A 17697-nucleotide genomic window follows, 5' to 3' on the forward strand; every position below is an offset into this window, starting at 1 on the left:
AGCCTAATAAATCCTGACAAAAAAGTGATGTCTTCTGCTTTTTAGGTGGTGGAGGCCCTAAAGCATGTGAACTTTACTATTAAGAATGGAGAAAGAGTGTGGTTTGATCATACTGGAGCTGCTCTCAACAGATATGAATTGGTAAACTGGCAGCGTGGTTCAGATGGATCGGTTCAGTTTAAACCTGTTGGTTACTATGATGCCTCCCTACCCTCTGACCAGAGATTTACTCTTAATACAGAGGCTATTATATGGCCTGGAGGAGGTAAGAGGTAATGATTTGACAACGTGAAATGGGTTTAAAAATCTGAACAGGGATCTGTCATAAGTAACTTTATTTATTTTTACAGTTGCCTGTTTCAGTTTGCAGTGAAAGCTGCCATCCAGGAACCCATAAAGTTCTCCAAAAAGGAAAACATGTTTGCTGCTTTGACTGCATACCATGTCCAGTTGGGGAATTTAGCAACACCACAGGTACCACAGAATTAAATTACAGCAACATGTACACATTCTTTACATGCTACAGTGTGTGTATCACATTGAAACTGGCTGAGATACAGTCACTTATTAATGTATTGGAGTTTATGTGATTTAATTAGAATAATCTTGACTTTTGTTACAGATTCTAATGACTGCAAAAAGTGCCCTGAAGCATTCTGGTCCAATCAGAACAGAGATGCATGTGTACCAAAAAACATGGAGTTTCTTTCTTTTACTGAGGTTATGGGCAAAATATTGGTGATTTTCACTATGTTTGGTTTGCTGCTAACTTTAATAGCAGCCACACACTGTTTTTAATCAATAAGGACACTCCACTAGTGAAAGCAAACAACTCTGAACTAAGCTTCCTGTTGCTCTTTTCCTTGTCTCTCTGTTTCTTGTGTTCTTTAACATTTATTGGCAAACCTACTGAGTGGTCCTGCATGTTGCGACACACAGCATTTGGCATCACGTTCGTTCTTTGTATCTCTTGCATTCTTGGAAAAACAATAGTGGTTCTAATGGCGTTTAAAGCTACTCTTCCAGGCAGTAATGTGATGAAATGGTTTGGGCCTGCACAGCAGAGACTCACTGTGTTGTTTTTTCACTTTTATACAGGTCATTATTTGCATCCTATGGTTAACAATAAATCCTCCCTTTCCTTACAAAAATATGAAGTACTATATGGAGAAGATAATCCTTGAGTGTGCTCTGGGATCACCTGTTGGGTTTTGGGCTGTTTTGGGATACATTGGACTCCTTGCCTTATTGTGTTTTGTCCTTGCTTTCTTAGCCAGAAAGTTGCCAGATAGCTTCAATGAGGCTAAACACATCACCTTCAGCATGCTGATTTTCTGTGCAGTCTGGCTCACCTTCATCCCAGCTTATGTTAGCTCACCTGGGAAATTTACTGTAGCAGTTGAGATATTTGCCATTCTAGCATCAAGTTATGGGATACTATTTTGTATATTTGCACCAAAATGCTTTTTTCTTGTTCTGAAACCTGAGCTGAACACAAAGAAACACCTGCTTGGAAAAACACAAGCCTAATCGGTTTTGTATGATACACATTTCTTTCTTTACTCTTTAATGTTGCTGTTTTTCTGTGTTGTAGACCTGTATATTCATTTAAAATGCAATTTTGACTTGTTCTATCATGTATATACTGCTACAAAATATTTTCAAATAAATAATATCTTCAGGATATACTAAGGTCAAAATAATGTATTAACACATTCCTGTAATGATAGAACTACATATACGTATACATAACATATACAGGACTGTCTCAGAAAATTAGAATATTGTGATAAAGTTATTTATTTTCTGTAATGCAATTAAAAACATGAAATGTCATACATTCTGGATTCATTACAAATCAACTGAAATATCGCAAGCCTTTTATTGTTTTAATATCGCTGATTATGGCGTACAGCTGAAGAAAACTCAAAAATTCTATCTCAAAATATTAGAATATTTCCTCAGACCAAGTAAAAAAAAATTATAACAGCAAAACAAAATCAAACATTTGAAAATGTCCATTAATGCACTCAGTACTTGGTTGGGAATCCTTTTGCACAGATTACTGCATCAATGCGGCGTGGCTTGGAGGCAATCAGCCTGTGGCATTGCTGAGGTGTTATGGATGCCCAGGATGCTTCAATAGCGGCCTTTAGCTCATTTGCATTGTTGGGTCTGGTGTCTTTCAGCTTCTTCTTCACAATAGCCCACAAATTCTCTATGGGGTTCAGGTCAGGGGAATTGGCAGGCCAATCAAGGACAGTAATGCCATGGTCAGTAGATCCGTTACTGTGAGAATCGTATGTCGTCTCTTAACCACTACCATACTGTACTTGAGATTTAGTTTACTGAACCAAGCTGAGTGTTTTTCAAGGCTCAGGAAACCCTGCAGTGTTTCAAGTTAATTAGACGATTCAAGTGATTAGTTGAATAGCCTACTAGTATACTTTTTCACAATATTCTAATATTTTGAGATAGGATATTTGGGTTTCTTAAGCTGTAAGCCATAATCAGCGATATCAAAACAATAAAAGGCTTGCGATATTTCAGTTGATTTGTAATGAATCCAGAATGTATGACATTTCATGTTTTTTATTGCATTACAGAAAATAAAGAACTTTATCACAATATTCTAATTTTGTGAGACAGTCCTGTACATACATATGTTAAATACGGCAGATGTACTGACGTTTTGAAAAAAAGTCCCTGATCCCTTGCCCTCTAGAAGTTGTAAATGTGATTAATTTTATGGATCCAGGTGAATCTGAGTCATTCACTAAAGGGAGCTAGTTTACTAATTAAAAGTCATCACCTTCACCTAAAGAAATAAAAAATAAAATAATAACAGAAAATAAATAAACATAGTTTTTCTTGTGTGTATGCAGCATCACCTGCAGCAATAGCAGGTATTAACATTCATAAGATCAAGGTTAATGGAGACCTCAGACTCATGATTCCTGATTTAGTACTGATGTGCCATTATGCACGGTTTTAAGTTATTTAATGTATAGTTAATAACCCTCAGTCTGTTAGGTATTGTCCAGTGAATATCACCCCAAACAGCTAATATTAGGACAATAGTTGAAAGGGGTGATTTGAGTACTGGCATTCATCTAACAGCAAACTTTGCATACATAAATAATTCATTCAATTCAATTCAATTTTATTTATATAGCGGCAATTCATGAAACATGTCATCTCAAGGCACTTTCCAAAGTCAAATTCAATCACATTATATAGATTAGGTCAGATTATACAGATTGGTCAAAAAATGTCCTCTATAAGGGAACCCAGTTGATTGGATCAAAGTCTTGACAAGCAGCATTCATTCCTGAAGAAGTGTAGAGCCACAGGGAGAGTTGTCTGCATTGTCCATGTCTTTGCAGCAATCCCTCATACCGAGCAAGCATGAAGCGACGGTGGAAAAAAAACTCCCTATTAACGGGAAGGAAAAACCTCCAGCAGAACCAGGCTCAGTATGAACAGTCATCTGCCTCGACCGACTGGGGGTTAGAGAAGACAAACAAAGCACAGAAGCACACATTGATCCAGTAATCTGTTCAGCCAACGACACTGCTTCTGACTGGAAAGGCCTTAGGCAGATAACAAATTACAAGCCTAAAGCCCCCCACTCTATGAACGACCGACAGTTAGCAAACGACCTGAACAATTTCGACTGTCGTTTCGACAAAGGGACAGTCCTGCAATCACCCCCCACGACACCACCCAACAGATCACCTCCACCACCACCTCAGTGACAACTCTTTCCATACACGAGAGAGATCTTAACAAACTCTTCAGAAGACACAACCCCCAGAAAGCTGCTGGACCAGACTCTAGGCCCGTTTACACTACACTTTTTTACCGAGCCGAGCCGAGACCAGTCTGAGCTTGGATCAGTTAACCAAGCCGAGACGACCGTTTACACGCCACACTATCCCGGTTCCTTGGTTGCTCCTTGCCTCCTAGTGACGATCTGCGGTACTGCTGCTCTCTTGGATTGAAGGCGGGACCGAGCAAATCAAAATGGCGGCGCCCGTAACATTCAGGATGTTATGGTTAGACAGAGTCGGCTTTTAGGACGTGGATAAGACAAACGAACGTCTAATAAGGATTTACAGACACAGGAAACAACAACAGACACTGAGGTTCATCACACTGCTAAGCAGAAACATCTCTGGAAATCGTGTGGTATGGTAAGGAAGCTAGTATTTTTATGAATGTCTAAAAATTGTCTGAATGGAATATCAGCTTTGAACAAGACTTCTGGGCTCAGATATGTCTAAGAACTTTCAAATTGACTAGAAACACCAACTTACAACTAATACAATACAAAATCCTTCACAGAGTACACTACACAGGACAAAGATTATTCAAGATGGGTCTGGCACAATCTAATATCTGTCCACACTGCATAGGCAATCATCCTGATAATTATATTCATGCGTTATGGTTATGCACACCAGTCCAGAGGTTCTGGACACAGATATGTAAGGACTTATCAAAGTGCTTGAGCTGTAAAATTACACCTTCCCCATCAGTTTGCTTGCTTGGTAATTTTGAGGAAAGCCCTCTGGGGAATAAAATAGTTTACATGGTTTTCACTGCACTATGTATCGCAAAGAAAACTATCCTCATGAATTGGAAAAGTAAGGAGAATCTCAGTTTCAATCAGTATAGAGATCATTTGTTGGATCATATTAATCTTGAGACAGCATCTGCATCCACATCTGATCGATCTCTTTGGGCTCCTTTGATTAGCACTATCACTTAGTGGAATGGGGGGCGGTGGGTTGCTTCCTGCAGGGTGCAGTGGCTGGGTGGAGGGGTTCCTCTGGGGGCACTTGGAGTAGGGCGCTTGGTGGGTCTGACTCCAGGGTCTGTTGCCCCCATCTGGGAGGAGCTTGGGAGGCCTACGGGTGGCCTACAGCGCCGCTTGCAGCGCTCTTGGGGAGCTACGCGGTGACGGATGTGGGTTACTGACCTGGTAGCTGTGCTGTCGCTGGGTGGGTCCTGGGTGGGTCTGGGGGCCTGGGGTCCCTGGGGCGTGCCACCCTCGGGCGGGGGCCCCGGCGGGGCCTCGGGGGGTCCGGTTCCGGGGGGTGTGCCGCTTGTGGTCTGGGCCGGCGTGCGCCCGGGTGTCTGCCCCTGCACGGGGCCTCTGGTGCGCTGGGGGGCCTCGGGGCCTGTTGAGCTGGTAGGGGGGCATGGTCATTAACATCTCAGGGCAAATGCTCTTCCCCTTCTTTGGGTTGGCACTCTGCTAGTGGGGGGAGGGGAGGGAGGAGGAGTAGTGACTTACCCATCCTGGATGTCTACTGTTGAATGTATGGTGAGATGTTTGAATGTTAGTGTTGGGGAGGGGTTAAATCTACGGGTGGGGTGGGGAGGGGGGGTTTGGTGGACGTTCTGGTGGGCTTGCGTCCGGCCCCCTGTCCCGGTCCTGGTCCGTGTAGTCTCCCGGTGCGGGTTTCGCCTGGGGGGTGGGGTTTGGGATGGCTCGTGCGGGCTGGCTGGCCAGGGTCCCCCATCTTATTAATTTATTTGGGGGGAGGGGGGGGTTAAAGCCAGTAGGCTTGGTGGGTGGGCTGGGGGGGTGGAGGTGTTGGTCCTGGTGGGTGGTTGGTTGGCTGGCAGGCCCTGCGGCCTCTCCCCGGCCCCCGGGCTATGGTGGTGCCGTTGGAGGGGCCCCTTTCTCCGGGCGCGGCTTTTGGGGAGCGGGGGTGCCTATTGGAGTCAGTAGGGGAGCTGGCTCCCTGGGTTGGCTCCCCAGTCCTTTGCTCCCCATCCCCGGACTCCTCCCTCTGCCTGCTCCATCACGCCGCCACACATGTAAGTCCTTGGGGAGGGGGCGTTACTGGAGGTTGCCACCTTCTGGTGATGTCCCTCTCCCCAATTTTATCATGCATTTTAGACACTTTCACTTCAAACATTTTCACAACGCACATTCATGTAGGCCACGATATGGGTGGGGGGAAGACGTCTGGGGGGGGCTTATGTTGTGTGAGCCTCGCCTCGGGTGGCTCCCTTCACCCCTTCTCGCATTTAGACATTGAGGGTTCTGGGTAGTTGCTTGGAGGGGGGGCGCTGGCACCAGCTTCCTTCCGGAGGGGGGGGGTGGGCTGTGCCGTGCACCCCCTTCGGTGCTCCCAGTTTTAAACACACCTGAGATCAACATGCAACAACACAACATCTGAGCGGGCGTAGGGAGGATCGGGGGTCTTTTGCACACCCCCGATCTCCGATCGCGGAGTCTGGGGCCTGGAGGAGGTGCTGGCCACTGTGTCCGGGGTCTTGGCGGGGGGCTGCTGCGGGTAGCCAGCAGCTTGCCGGGTCTGGGGCTGACGCCTCTGCTCTCCCCAGGAAGGGATGGGGGCAGGGGTGGCTAGGGTAAGGTCGGGGTGGGAGGGGGTTTATTAGGTATATAGTGGGTGAGGGGGGGCTCTGGTCGGGTGGCCCGTACTGGTCGTGTTGGCCCCCCCTGTTTGGGGGGCCTGATCCGGGGGGTGTCTGGTCCGGGGGCGGGGGTCGGGCACAGGCAGTCGTATTGTTGAATTGTGGTGACCCCCCACTTGGGATTTTTGGATGTGAATGCTATGTGGGAATGTGTGTACAGCATCCTTTTTTTGTGTCTGTGTGTGGCGAGTGGGGCACTAGGGAGGGATGGTGTGAATGAGATTTTTTTTATTTTTATTTTTTTTCAGGTACGGGCCCGGTCCGCTCCGTCTCCCAAGAACATCTCAAGTCTCCGCTAGGTGCAGAGCCCATCCCCCCACGTCCTGCCCTCCTCCGCTGCATTGGCAGGCGCCTTGGCCCTGTGGCGCATTGACGGTCCTCGGGTTTGGGGAGGGTTCCCGGGTGGGCGCCGGCCCATTCCCGGCGGCGGCTTCGCGGGGCCTGGCCCCCTGGGGGCCAGGCCCCTGCCGCGGGGGCGGGGCGCCCCTGGGGCCTCTGGCCCCCAGGGCCCATGGCCAGAACCACTTCAGCGCGGCTGGCTGCCGGCGGAGCCCACGGACTCGTCCCCGCAGCTCTTGGGGGCGTCGGCATTGCGGTGGCTGGGGGATTTCCTCGGGGTCGTCTCTCCTCTTTCCTCGGGGGGGGGGGGGGGGGTGTTGCAGATTGCAGGAGACCCACCTGTGATTTCCCCACCTGTGATTTCAGAAGACCCACCTGTGATTTCCTGCAACCCTGCAGGTTGCAGGAAATCACAGGTGGGTCTTCGGTTCTCCACAACCACTATCGAGCTATTTCCTTCTGGATAATTTTCACCTAAACTAGTGCACTCTCACAAACTCCAACAGGTGCTGGGTCCCAGGTATTAAATGTTCAATTATATACAGAAAGGCTATAATTTATTTATTTATTTTCTTTTACTTTCTTTTTTAGGTATCACATTACACATGTCAGCTTAACTAATAATACATATGATTTAGCAATGGTATCAAGGTGTTACTCGATTGTATCTGTTGCTTTATGTCTGTTGGTTGTGCTGTTCTTTTTGTGTCTCTTTCCAGGTGATGGAGCAGACAGAGGACGTTTTATCATTCTCTTCCTTTTATCTCTCCTTTGTTTCACCTCTTCTCTTTCTTTTTTTTCTCTTCTTGTTTTTCTTTTACTCTCCTACTTTCCCATTGTAGTGTCCATATAATTTGAAATTCTCCCTGCAGGAATCACAATAAAGCTATTTACATGCACAAATCAAGCGGAGCATTATGGCAAAAGCTGTTTGCTCCACTTGTGAAAGCAAAATCTGTCGAGCTCCATTTGGCATTAAGATATCAATTCTTATTGCCACATTGCTAGACAGGACACTGGGGGAAAAAAAAGAATATAACAGGAAGAGCGAGGGGCTGCCTCGTAAACTGCTAGACAGAACACGTAAAAAAAACCCGCTATTATGCAGCTCGCCATGAAGTATTGTTCAATCTGATCGTAGATTCCCCAAGGAGATGGTATTCCCTCCCTCTGAAGTTGATTAAAAATGGCTAATACACTGCTTTAAGGATACTTTAGAGCCACAATCATGGTGGAGGACCTTCTGGATAATTCCAATAAACAATGGCAGCGTGTCAAAATCATCATCTATCAGACATCCAGGACACACCAAACTGTAGTGTGTGGAGAACTGCTTTTTATTTTATTTTATTAAAGTCATGCAGAGTGACTCAAGGCTCTATTCTTGGCATATTCCTCTTCTTTCTTTACTCCGTCCCATTAGGGTCAGTCATAAGAAACCAGTGTTTAGCCTTCTTTTTTAGAAGACAGACTTTTATGACACTAAAAAGGAAAATAGTTGCTCTGTAAATAAACTTCTCGAATGCATTGGAGAAATCAGGGATGTCAACAAACCTCTTACACCAGAACAATAAACAGACTGAGTTGTTTGGGCCCATTGATGTCTTTAACATCAGTCTTGACCTGGAACCTTAAAATCAGTATCTAACACTGACTGCTATAGACCTGAGTGTAAGACTTGAGAATAATCTTAACTTTGATGTGAAGTTAATATCTGCGAGCTTGTCCAGCTTAATCAAAGAAGAGCTGACCAAAGATTTTAATCTATGCTTTAATTACAACTTGCTTAGATTATTGCACTGCACTTTCAACTGGCCTTAACTGAAGCTGCAAATCAGTTTTTTTTAGTCATTTGAAAAACAATGAGAGTGCAAAGGGCTAACTAGATTTTAATCCACCTGTCTGTGTTTTAAATTTCATATTTTTACAGTAACAAAAACCCCTACTTTTTATTTGTCAAATGCTCATATTTTACATGTTTTAAATGTTGCTTGGTTATTGTTTTCTGTCTTGTTCACATCTTGCTGTCTGTCTTGCTGTTTGCTGATCCCTTTGTTCGCCAGGTTGCCCTTGTAAAAGAGGTCTTGATCTCAATAGGTCTTTTATGCAGTTAAAAAGTTTTAAATTTAAAGCATTTTCATTTATTGTACTGACTAAAGATATGATCAAGGCTCGGTACGTTCCAATTTTTAATTGGGTCATTTTCTGACTTTGGAGGGTCAAAAAATTTCTGCCTCACTTACATGTTATTTTCTTGACATCTTTTTTGGAGTAGCTAAGAGAAATTAACATGTAGGTCATGTAGTAGTTTGAAAGGAATAGACTACCACCCAAAAGTCCTTAGATACTCTGATCATTACAAAATTTAAAATATATCTTAATGCCATAATGCATGAAATAAAACACTGCTTTAGATGTTTGTATTTTAATACACAACATCTTATTTTATAGCTTTTTATGGAAACAACCAAACATATCATCCAACAAAGCACAATAATCTTAGACAATAACTCTATGGCAATCTCTGTCAAGGCCGTCCCACATTTCTATGATTGGTTAAGAAAGAAATAGATGGCTTTGCTGTCAGCTACATTAATAAACAACCATATTGACTTTGGTGTATCCTATTAAGATACACCAGAATAAAAATGTCATCAGCACGAAGTGTCTTTATTTTTATGGGCCTCCTGCTAGAGTACAAGGCAGTCGTGAAGCCTACATCTCTCTGTCAGATACGGGGAGTTCCAGAGTCTCCTGTACTGTCTATAGAAGGAGATGTGACGATTGGAGGTGTTTTTTCTATCCATAGCAAAATCACACAACCCTCACTTTCCTTTACAGAGAGGCCAACAATACTTAATTGTACCAGGTAATTTTGATCTATGCACAAAATATTATACTAACTTTTTGTCTTTGTAAACATGATTTTCTATTGTGCTTTCTTTTCTCAGCATTAACCTAAGGGAGTTTCGATTTGCCCAGACAATGATATTTGCTATTGAAGAAATAAATGGAAATAAGGATCTTCTTCCTAATGTTGCTATTGGATATCGAATTTATGACAATTGTGCATCGACATTATCCTCAATGCGTGCAGTAATGGCTCTGATGAATGGGGATGAGTTGACTTTGGGAAATAGTTGCTCTGGACAATCAGCAGTTCATGCTATTATTGGAGAGTCTGAATCTTCTTCAACTATTGTCCTTTCCCGCACCACAGGACCATTCCAAATTCCGGTGGTAAGATGGATGTCAATCAGTATTTATGTTTATATGATATGCAAAGCCTTTTTTGTTCTCTTGCTTTCAGTTTTCTATTTTCTGTTGACAGATAAGTCATTCAGCCACTTGTGAGTGTTTGAGCAATAGAATGGAGTATTCCTCTTTTTTTCGAACAATTGCAAGTGATCTGTACCAAAGCCGTGCACTTGCACAGCTGGTCAGACACTTTGGTTGGACCTGGGTCGGAACAGTAAACAGTGACAGTGATTACGGCAACAATGGGATGGCCATCTTTCTCTCTGCTGCAAAAGAGGAAGGGGTGTGTGTGGAATACACAGAGAAATTTGACAGAGCAGAGCCAGAAAAACTCAAAAAAGTGGTAGAGGTGATTAAAAAGAGCACCGCTAAGGTGATTGTTGGATTTCTTGCCCATGTAGAAATGAATAACCTGTTAGAGGAGTTGAGTCTCCACAACATTACAGGCCTGCAGTTCATTGGGGTGGAGGCATGGATCACTGCTGAAAGCCTTATAACTCCTACTAGCTTTAGTGTGCTGGGAGGTGCATTAGGATTTGCAGTGCAAAAGGCCAACATCAGCGGCTTGGACGATTTTCTAGTTAGAGGTTTCTGGGAAACAGACTTTTTGTGCAATGAGACAAGCACAGAGACAAGCCTAAAAACTTGCAAAGCAAGCCAGGATTTCTTAGAGTTTAAAGATAATGACGATGATGTGACAGAGCTAAGATACTCCACTAATATCTACAAAGCCATCTATGCCGTAGCACATGCTCTGCATAACATCTTGAAGTGTTCCGATCATCAAGAGTGTAAGAGTCCTGTTGAGATCAAGCCATGGGAGGTAAATGAAAAGGCTTTGTGTCTTTACTACAAGTGTATAACTAAAAATGCTAAAAAAGGTCCTGTTTATTGCTCTTCAGGTAGTAGAGGCTTTAAAGCATGTGAACTTCACTACTAACAATGGAGACAAAGTGTGGTTCGATCCTACTGGAGCCGCTGTTGCCAGGTATGAGGTGGTGAACTGGCAGCGTGGAGCAGATCATTCGGTTCAGTTTAAACCTGTTGGTTACTATGATGCTTCACTACCTTCTGGCAAGAAATTTGTTCTTAATACAGAGGCTATAATGTGGCCAGGGGGAACTAAACAGGTAAAGATCTTTCCTGACAATAAGATCTGATTGCACTTGTGTCATAAATAAATATTTAACAATAAACTTTTTAAATTATTTTTATTATAGTTACCTGTTTCAGTTTGCAGTGAAAGCTGTCATCCAGGAACCCATAAAGTCCTTCAGAAAGGAAAACCTGTGTGCTGCTTTGATTGCATACCATGTCCTGTTGGGGAATTTAGCAACACCACAGGTACCACATATCTAAATTATAGTAATATGTGTACATTATTTGCCTGCCACAGTGTGTGCATCATATTCAAATTAGCAATGATACAGTCATTTGTAAACTGTATTAGGTTGCAACAAAATGAATTGCAATATTGAAAAAAAATATTTTTTATTACAGATTCTGTTGACTGCAAAAAGTGTCCTGAAGCATACTGGTCCAATCAGAATAGAGATGCATGTTTACCAAAAAACATTGAGTTTCTCTCCTTCGTTGAAGTTATGGGCAAAATACTAGTATTTTTCACTTTGCTTGGTGTTCTGCTAACTTTAATAGCAGCGACACTGTTTTTAATCAATAAGGACACTCCACTAGTGAAAGCAAACAACTCTGAACTAAGCTTCCTGTTGCTCTTCTCCTTGTCTCTCTGTTTCCTGTGTTCTTTAACATTTATTGGCAAACCCACTGAGTGGTCCTGCATGTTGCGACACACAGCATTCGGCATCACCTTCGTTCTTTGCATTTCTTGTATTCTTGGAAAAACAATAGTGGTTCTGATGGCCTTTAAAGCAACTCTTCCAGGTAACAATGTGATGAAATGGTTTGGGCCTGCACAGCAGAGACTCACTGTTTTGATTTTCACTTTTATACAGGTCATTATTTGCATCCTATGGTTAACAATAAGTCCCCCTTTTCCTTTAAAAAATATGACATACTATATGGAGAATATAATCCTTGAGTGTGCTCTGGGATCACCTTTCGGGTTTTGGGCTGTGTTAGGATATATTGGACTTCTTGCCTTACTGTGTTTTGTCCTTGCTTTCTTAGCCAGAAAGTTGCCAGATAGCTTCAATGAGGCTAAACACATCACCTTCAGCATGCTGATTTTCTGTGCAGTCTGGCTCACCTTCATCCCAGCTTATGTTAGCTCACCTGGGAAATTTACTGTAGCAGTTGAGATATTTGCCATTCTAGCATCAAGTTATGGGATACTATTTTGTATATTTGCACCAAAATGCTTTATTCTTGTCCTGAAACCTGAGCTGAACACAAAGAAACAACTGCTTGGAAAAACACAAGGTTAACCAGTTTATATAGAGCACAATATTTTAATGTTGACATTTTTTTAAATGTTGTGCTTTATTGTTGATGGAGGTCTTCTAGCTTTTATCACAAGTAAATTGTTTCCTTTATTTTTAAAAATTAAATCTTGTCATGTGAAAATACACCAATAAGTTGTACAAATCTTTTCAGATAAAACAATGTAAAGACACAAAATTCTGAATAATGTACAAAGCACAATATAAACAAACAGTAAAACAAAGATGATGGCTGGTCTTTTTTGTTTATTTATTTTGAATTAGCAAATTTGGTGCTGCAGTAAAAATTTAAGGGTAGCTATCGGTCTGACATTGGCATTCTCTCGGTCACAGAGAGCTGCTAAAAGAGGGAAACAGATGCAGGGAATCACAGAAAGAATACTGATCCCTGGCAAAAAAATTATTTTTACTTTCACCAACACATTTTACTTTTTATTTTTTGTAGTTAAACGTAATATTAAGGTTTTGGAGTGGCCCAGCAACAGTCCTGACTTAAATATGATAGAGAATTTGTAAAGGCAGATAATTAGAATAGAGTGATGACAAGGAGGGATTGAAACCTGTTTTTACAAAGATATGGAACTCATCGGAGACAAACAAAAATTAAAATTCAAGTGGAAACATCATTGCTGTAATGCTAGCATAAGATTTTTTACATTGGTCTTCGGAAAAAAAAAGGTTAAAATATTTTTTGACATACCTAGTTAATTGATTAAATATAGAATAAAAACAGGGAAATCTGAAAACTACTTACATGGTTGTATTGCCTTTTAATGGATAGGGATCCCATTATATTTAGATGCAAACTTCCTGGATGAATGAAAATAATGTTAAACTTTATTATTCTAGATGTATGTGTAACATTGGGATTTAATGAATGCCATTTGTTCCAGAAACTTTTGATATAAACAACATATATCTTCAAATACATGGTATAATATATTTTAAACACTGCATTTATTACATTTAAATAACTTAAATGTCAGGCCTTTTTCTGCAATGGCAAAATCTGTGTCACTTCTCAACTTAAATTGTATTTTCTAAAATTAATTTGATGCCTCTCAAGAAATATTAGAGATAGAACATTTTTCCGGAAATGTAGGTAAGAAAGGCCCAAGTCCCTTTTTTAATAACTGCGCACATGCGCAAGACCATCTTACCTGCTCTTCTGCTCCTCAAAGGGATCGTGTCAAAAACTCTCCAAAACATACTCTGAAAATGGTTGAGAGTCACCAGACGCAAACTGTCTCACAAGTTTATGTGAAGTAAAGGAAGGCCTCAGAAGAAAGAAATAAGCCCAAAGTATACAGTTAGAGTAGCGTAGCTACAATGACCGGCTAACGCCGAAGCTAACTGGATACATAAAAATTAGAGGTCCACATTCGCAGCAAGCATATGGAAACTAGCAAGGAATGTGCATGAACATCGCCGTTACCAGGGCCGGATTATCCATAAGGGCCAGTGGGCCAGTGCCCAGGGGCACCAACCATGGGGGGGCACCACATGACACATGCTTTAAAAATATATTTTTCATAAATTGTTATATTATTTACTTGAAATTGTTGAAAAACCATGCATTACTCGTTTTGTGAACACTGATGTCACAATAATAATAAATGATAAATAAATCAAGATTTTTTTGATTTCATCATTTTAAAATGAGATATTTGAATATTGCTCACTGCTCATATGCCTACATGTAGTTGTGTAAGTTAGTAAATAGTAAATTACATTACAGAAATCCCCTTCATTATGTCTGATGTTTTTGACCGGAGGACAGCACGGGTAAGGGGGGGGGGGGGGGGGGGGGGGGCTTTGAGGTACAGTGCGCAGGGGCACCACATTGTCTTAATACGGGCCTGCCGTTATGTGGGCGCATAATGATTGCCATGTGGGACAACAAATAGATGAGATGATCCCCCCAGAACATGAGGGACAGGGCGATCGTGAAACTCAAGTAGTAACTTCTCACGGACTGGGATTAAAAAACGGCCCTGGCATTTTCACCAACCGGCGGCCCACATGGGGACGCGCACGCATGCGCGTGCACGTGCCTGCAACACACAGATATAACTTTACATGCACGGAAATAACACGCAAGTTTGTAGCCGAAGTGTTGTTGAACTCTAACTTTAATATGCTAGTTTAGAGAGATAATGTAGGCCTACAATGAACAGGGTGGAAGGGGACACGCACACCCGACGATCATGCCGCCTCGTGATTTGTGAAAAAGGATTTTCCCTTTTATTTCTCTTTTTAACCCATAAGGTGATATATTTTGTGCCTGGGCAGAACCTATTAGGAAATAGTTTTAATGCTTAAATTACTCTGAAAAGGAGTTTGTTTAACTGTGCTGAATATGTTCTAATGTGCGTGCATGCATTTCATAAGTGATTTTTGCTGTGTTGTTTTTGGGTTGATGATAACTGGCTACGCCGACAGCCGACTCAGAACTTTCCTTTCTTCTTCCTTTTTATCCATCTTCTCCCTCTGTCTACAATCGTTTCCCGCATTTTTCTTTGAAGTCCTCTGTTCTGAAGTGAGACCGCCTCCTGATCAGAAGTCCGCCCAAACTAGGCAGGGTGCATTAGATACGTCATTAGGGCCGCCCCCTCACATGCCACGCAAGGCCATAGACCAGTTCACGCGTGACGTCAGCGCTACATCCGGGTCCCGCTGGTAGGCAAAAAACAGTACTGCTCTCGTCTACTACATGACAAAACGGGTGATTTAGAGCATACTTTTAGTTAGTTTATTTTTTGAATCTAAACAATGCCTACGACTTGTTGTGCTCCCGGTTGCACACAGGGGCATTCCAAATCGCCGGATGTACGTTTCTGTTGTTTACCGAAGGACGAAGAAAGAAATGGATAATACGTCTGTGTTTACACTGCAACGTCGCGGACACCCCCACCCATTTTAACAAGACAAAAACACCAAAATAATCCGTAGTGAACAATGTTTTTTTTTAACCTACCGGGCGGGTCTTCCTCTCTCCTGAGGTGCGGTCTGTGTCCGACTCCGCTTTCTGCTGTTATACAAACATGTCTGAACATATATCCATCCATCCGTTCCTGACCCGCTTAATCCCTCATGGGGTCGCGGGGGTTGCTGGGGCCTATGTCCCGATATAAAATAATTGTAGCCGTCCAGTGGTTTCATGGCTTTCATGCTCTCTCGTGTGTACTGGCCTGCGTGTTTATAAGGCAGCTGTTTATGTCGCGGTATTGAACACTTGGCCAGCATTTCACAGACTCACTCCGTCCCTTCAGGCTTTTGCTGTGTGGATCTGGCAATCTGATACCATCAACCATACTCTTAAAACGATCTTGTGATACGTTATCTAAAGAAGAAAAATACGCGGAGAACTCCTCAGTTTCTCTGTTTGCGTCCGCCATTGTGTCCGCCTTTTGCCTACCAGTCCGACGCACATGCGCGAACAACCCGCATCAAAACAATAACAATGAACTGGTCTATAGGTCGTATGTCATGATAGTTGCCATCTTGGGGCGGGACAGGGTAGCTCTAAACGGTTAGCTTAGCTTGTTGTAGAGTGACATCAGTTAGCTGCCACTAGCCGTGCTAACGGTAATAAGAGGAGTTGGAAACCTACTGTGCATGATTGCCAGCGACTAGTTGTGCGGTGCAGAGGCGTTCCACATCTGCCTTCAGGTCTGTTTTTGGTATTCCATTTGTGCTATCTCAAAGCTAATTTGTCTTTCAGTGCTGCTATGTCAAAGTGCCGACTTCTTGAATGTAATGTCAATCAGTCTTAAACAACTGTGAAGTGATTTAAGCAGTGCTACCTCATTTAATCCATTTTGACTTGTTTTATTTTCATTTATTTTCTTTTACATGTTCTTTTAAGTAGCGAGTAGTGTTTCCTAGCATTTTATTAAGTAGAATAATTGCTGTAACAGGGATTATTATAATAATAAATAATAATGTGTGAAATAGTAATTGTTTGTTGTTATTTTGGTCCAGAAGTTGAATGGTAACTAAGAGTAAAATAAGTACTTTCTTTTGAGTTAACAACTGAATTAACTGAGACATTTTCATTGGTTTGTGATAAAGAAGTTAGGGTTAAAACTCCAATTACAATTATAAATTGAGTTATCAACGTTTGCTGGATAAGTCTTATCGGTCAACAACCGGTCAGATCACACTTTTCCAGCATAAATAAGTTCATAACTGCTAATTAATAAACGCATTGTCATTGTTAATCATTACAGGCTCATAGCCCTTGGATCACAGCCATTTTGATTAAATTAGCTATAGCTACCATTTGAGTTTGAATGATCTATTATTAAATTATAATAACAAATTCTAATTAATAATAATGTTCATGATCAAACTGGTTTCTGGCATAACACATGGATCAAGTGGCTTGTTTCTCTCAAGACTGAGCTTGTGTATGTGTGTCTGCAGACGGAAATGTGTGTGTGTGTGTGTGTGTGTGTGTGTTTAAAATGTAAAACAGGCTTGTATTGATAGTATAAGCTGTAATTTTATGCAGATTTTGAGTTGTTTTTTTTCTTGTTTACCCGTTGGGCGAGAGTAGAGGACAGCCTCTCTTACCTTTCTGTTAATACTGCTCATTTTGAGGCCTATACATTTCAATCAACATTTAAGCTGTTGTACAGTTGTACAGTTTAATCTGTATTTGTTGTTTAAAACGCCATAGTGTAGTAGTTATTGTAGTTATTTAATGACAGATAGGACTTTACCTCACAGTTGTGCAATTTATGTTTATTCATCCGTAAATTGTTCTAGAAAAAAGTTCAGACCTTCCTCCAGTTCTGCAGAGAGATTTATGTCTTTATCAAAGTCTTATTGTACACATAGAAATATGTTATTTTTATTGTATTTATTTTTTTGTTCTATTTATTTCTACATTTTTTATTTGTATTTTATACTTCTAACTTCCACAATATTAATCTTTGTGTCTGAAGGGCTTGTTTATAGTAATATTTCAGTGTCTTTAATTTGTCTGTGATGCCTGTGGTGTGTGTGTGTGTTGGGTGATGGGGACCAGTTGGGGTTGGTCATCCAGAGTGCCAAAAAGGCTCCTGTCCACCCCTGCTAACGTGCATGTAAAAGTACATTGAAAATGTTTTTATTTATTTATTGTTCTGACTGATGATATGGTAAAGTACCGCTGAGAAGCAAATTTTAATGAGAGCATTTCTCAGGACTCAGGAAGGTCAAAATAGTTTTACCTCAC

At 41.9% G+C, this 17697-nt stretch overlaps 1 protein-coding gene and 1 pseudogene across 1 annotated transcript; both read left to right on the top strand.

Moving 5' to 3' along the window:
• Positions 1 to 622: 622 nt before the first annotated feature.
• LOC118558354 lies at positions 623 to 1530 on the top strand (annotated as a pseudogene).
• A 7913-nt stretch (positions 1531 to 9443) lies between these two features.
• Positions 9444 to 16010, top strand: LOC118558355 (extracellular calcium-sensing receptor-like). The gene is made up of 6 exons (XM_036128868.1): positions 9444 to 9664; positions 9747 to 10035; positions 10127 to 10876; positions 10956 to 11183; positions 11274 to 11448; positions 15895 to 16010. The coding sequence occupies exons 1-6, from the start codon at positions 9444 to 9446 to the stop codon at positions 16008 to 16010; spliced, it is 1779 nt and encodes a 592-aa protein (XP_035984761.1).
• Positions 16011 to 17697: the final 1687 nt, after the last annotated feature.

Source organism: Fundulus heteroclitus, unplaced genomic scaffold, assembly GCF_011125445.2.
Source record: "Fundulus heteroclitus isolate FHET01 unplaced genomic scaffold, MU-UCD_Fhet_4.1 scaffold_124, whole genome shotgun sequence".
NCBI classification, from domain to species: domain Eukaryota; kingdom Metazoa; phylum Chordata; class Actinopteri; order Cyprinodontiformes; family Fundulidae; genus Fundulus; species Fundulus heteroclitus.

Coding starts and splice junctions, on each gene's coding strand:
- LOC118558355 (XM_036128868.1), top strand. CDS start 9,444: ATGTCATCAGCACGAAGTGTCTTTATTTTTATGGGCCTCCTGCTAGAG. Junction 11,184..11,273: donor GGCCAGGGGGAACTAAACAG/GTAAAGATCTTT, acceptor TTTTTATTATAG/TTACCTGTTTCAGTTTGCAG. Junction 11,449..15,894: donor TACATTATTTGCCTGCCACA/GTGTGTGCATCA, acceptor TTTGCCTACCAG/TCCGACGCACATGCGCGAAC.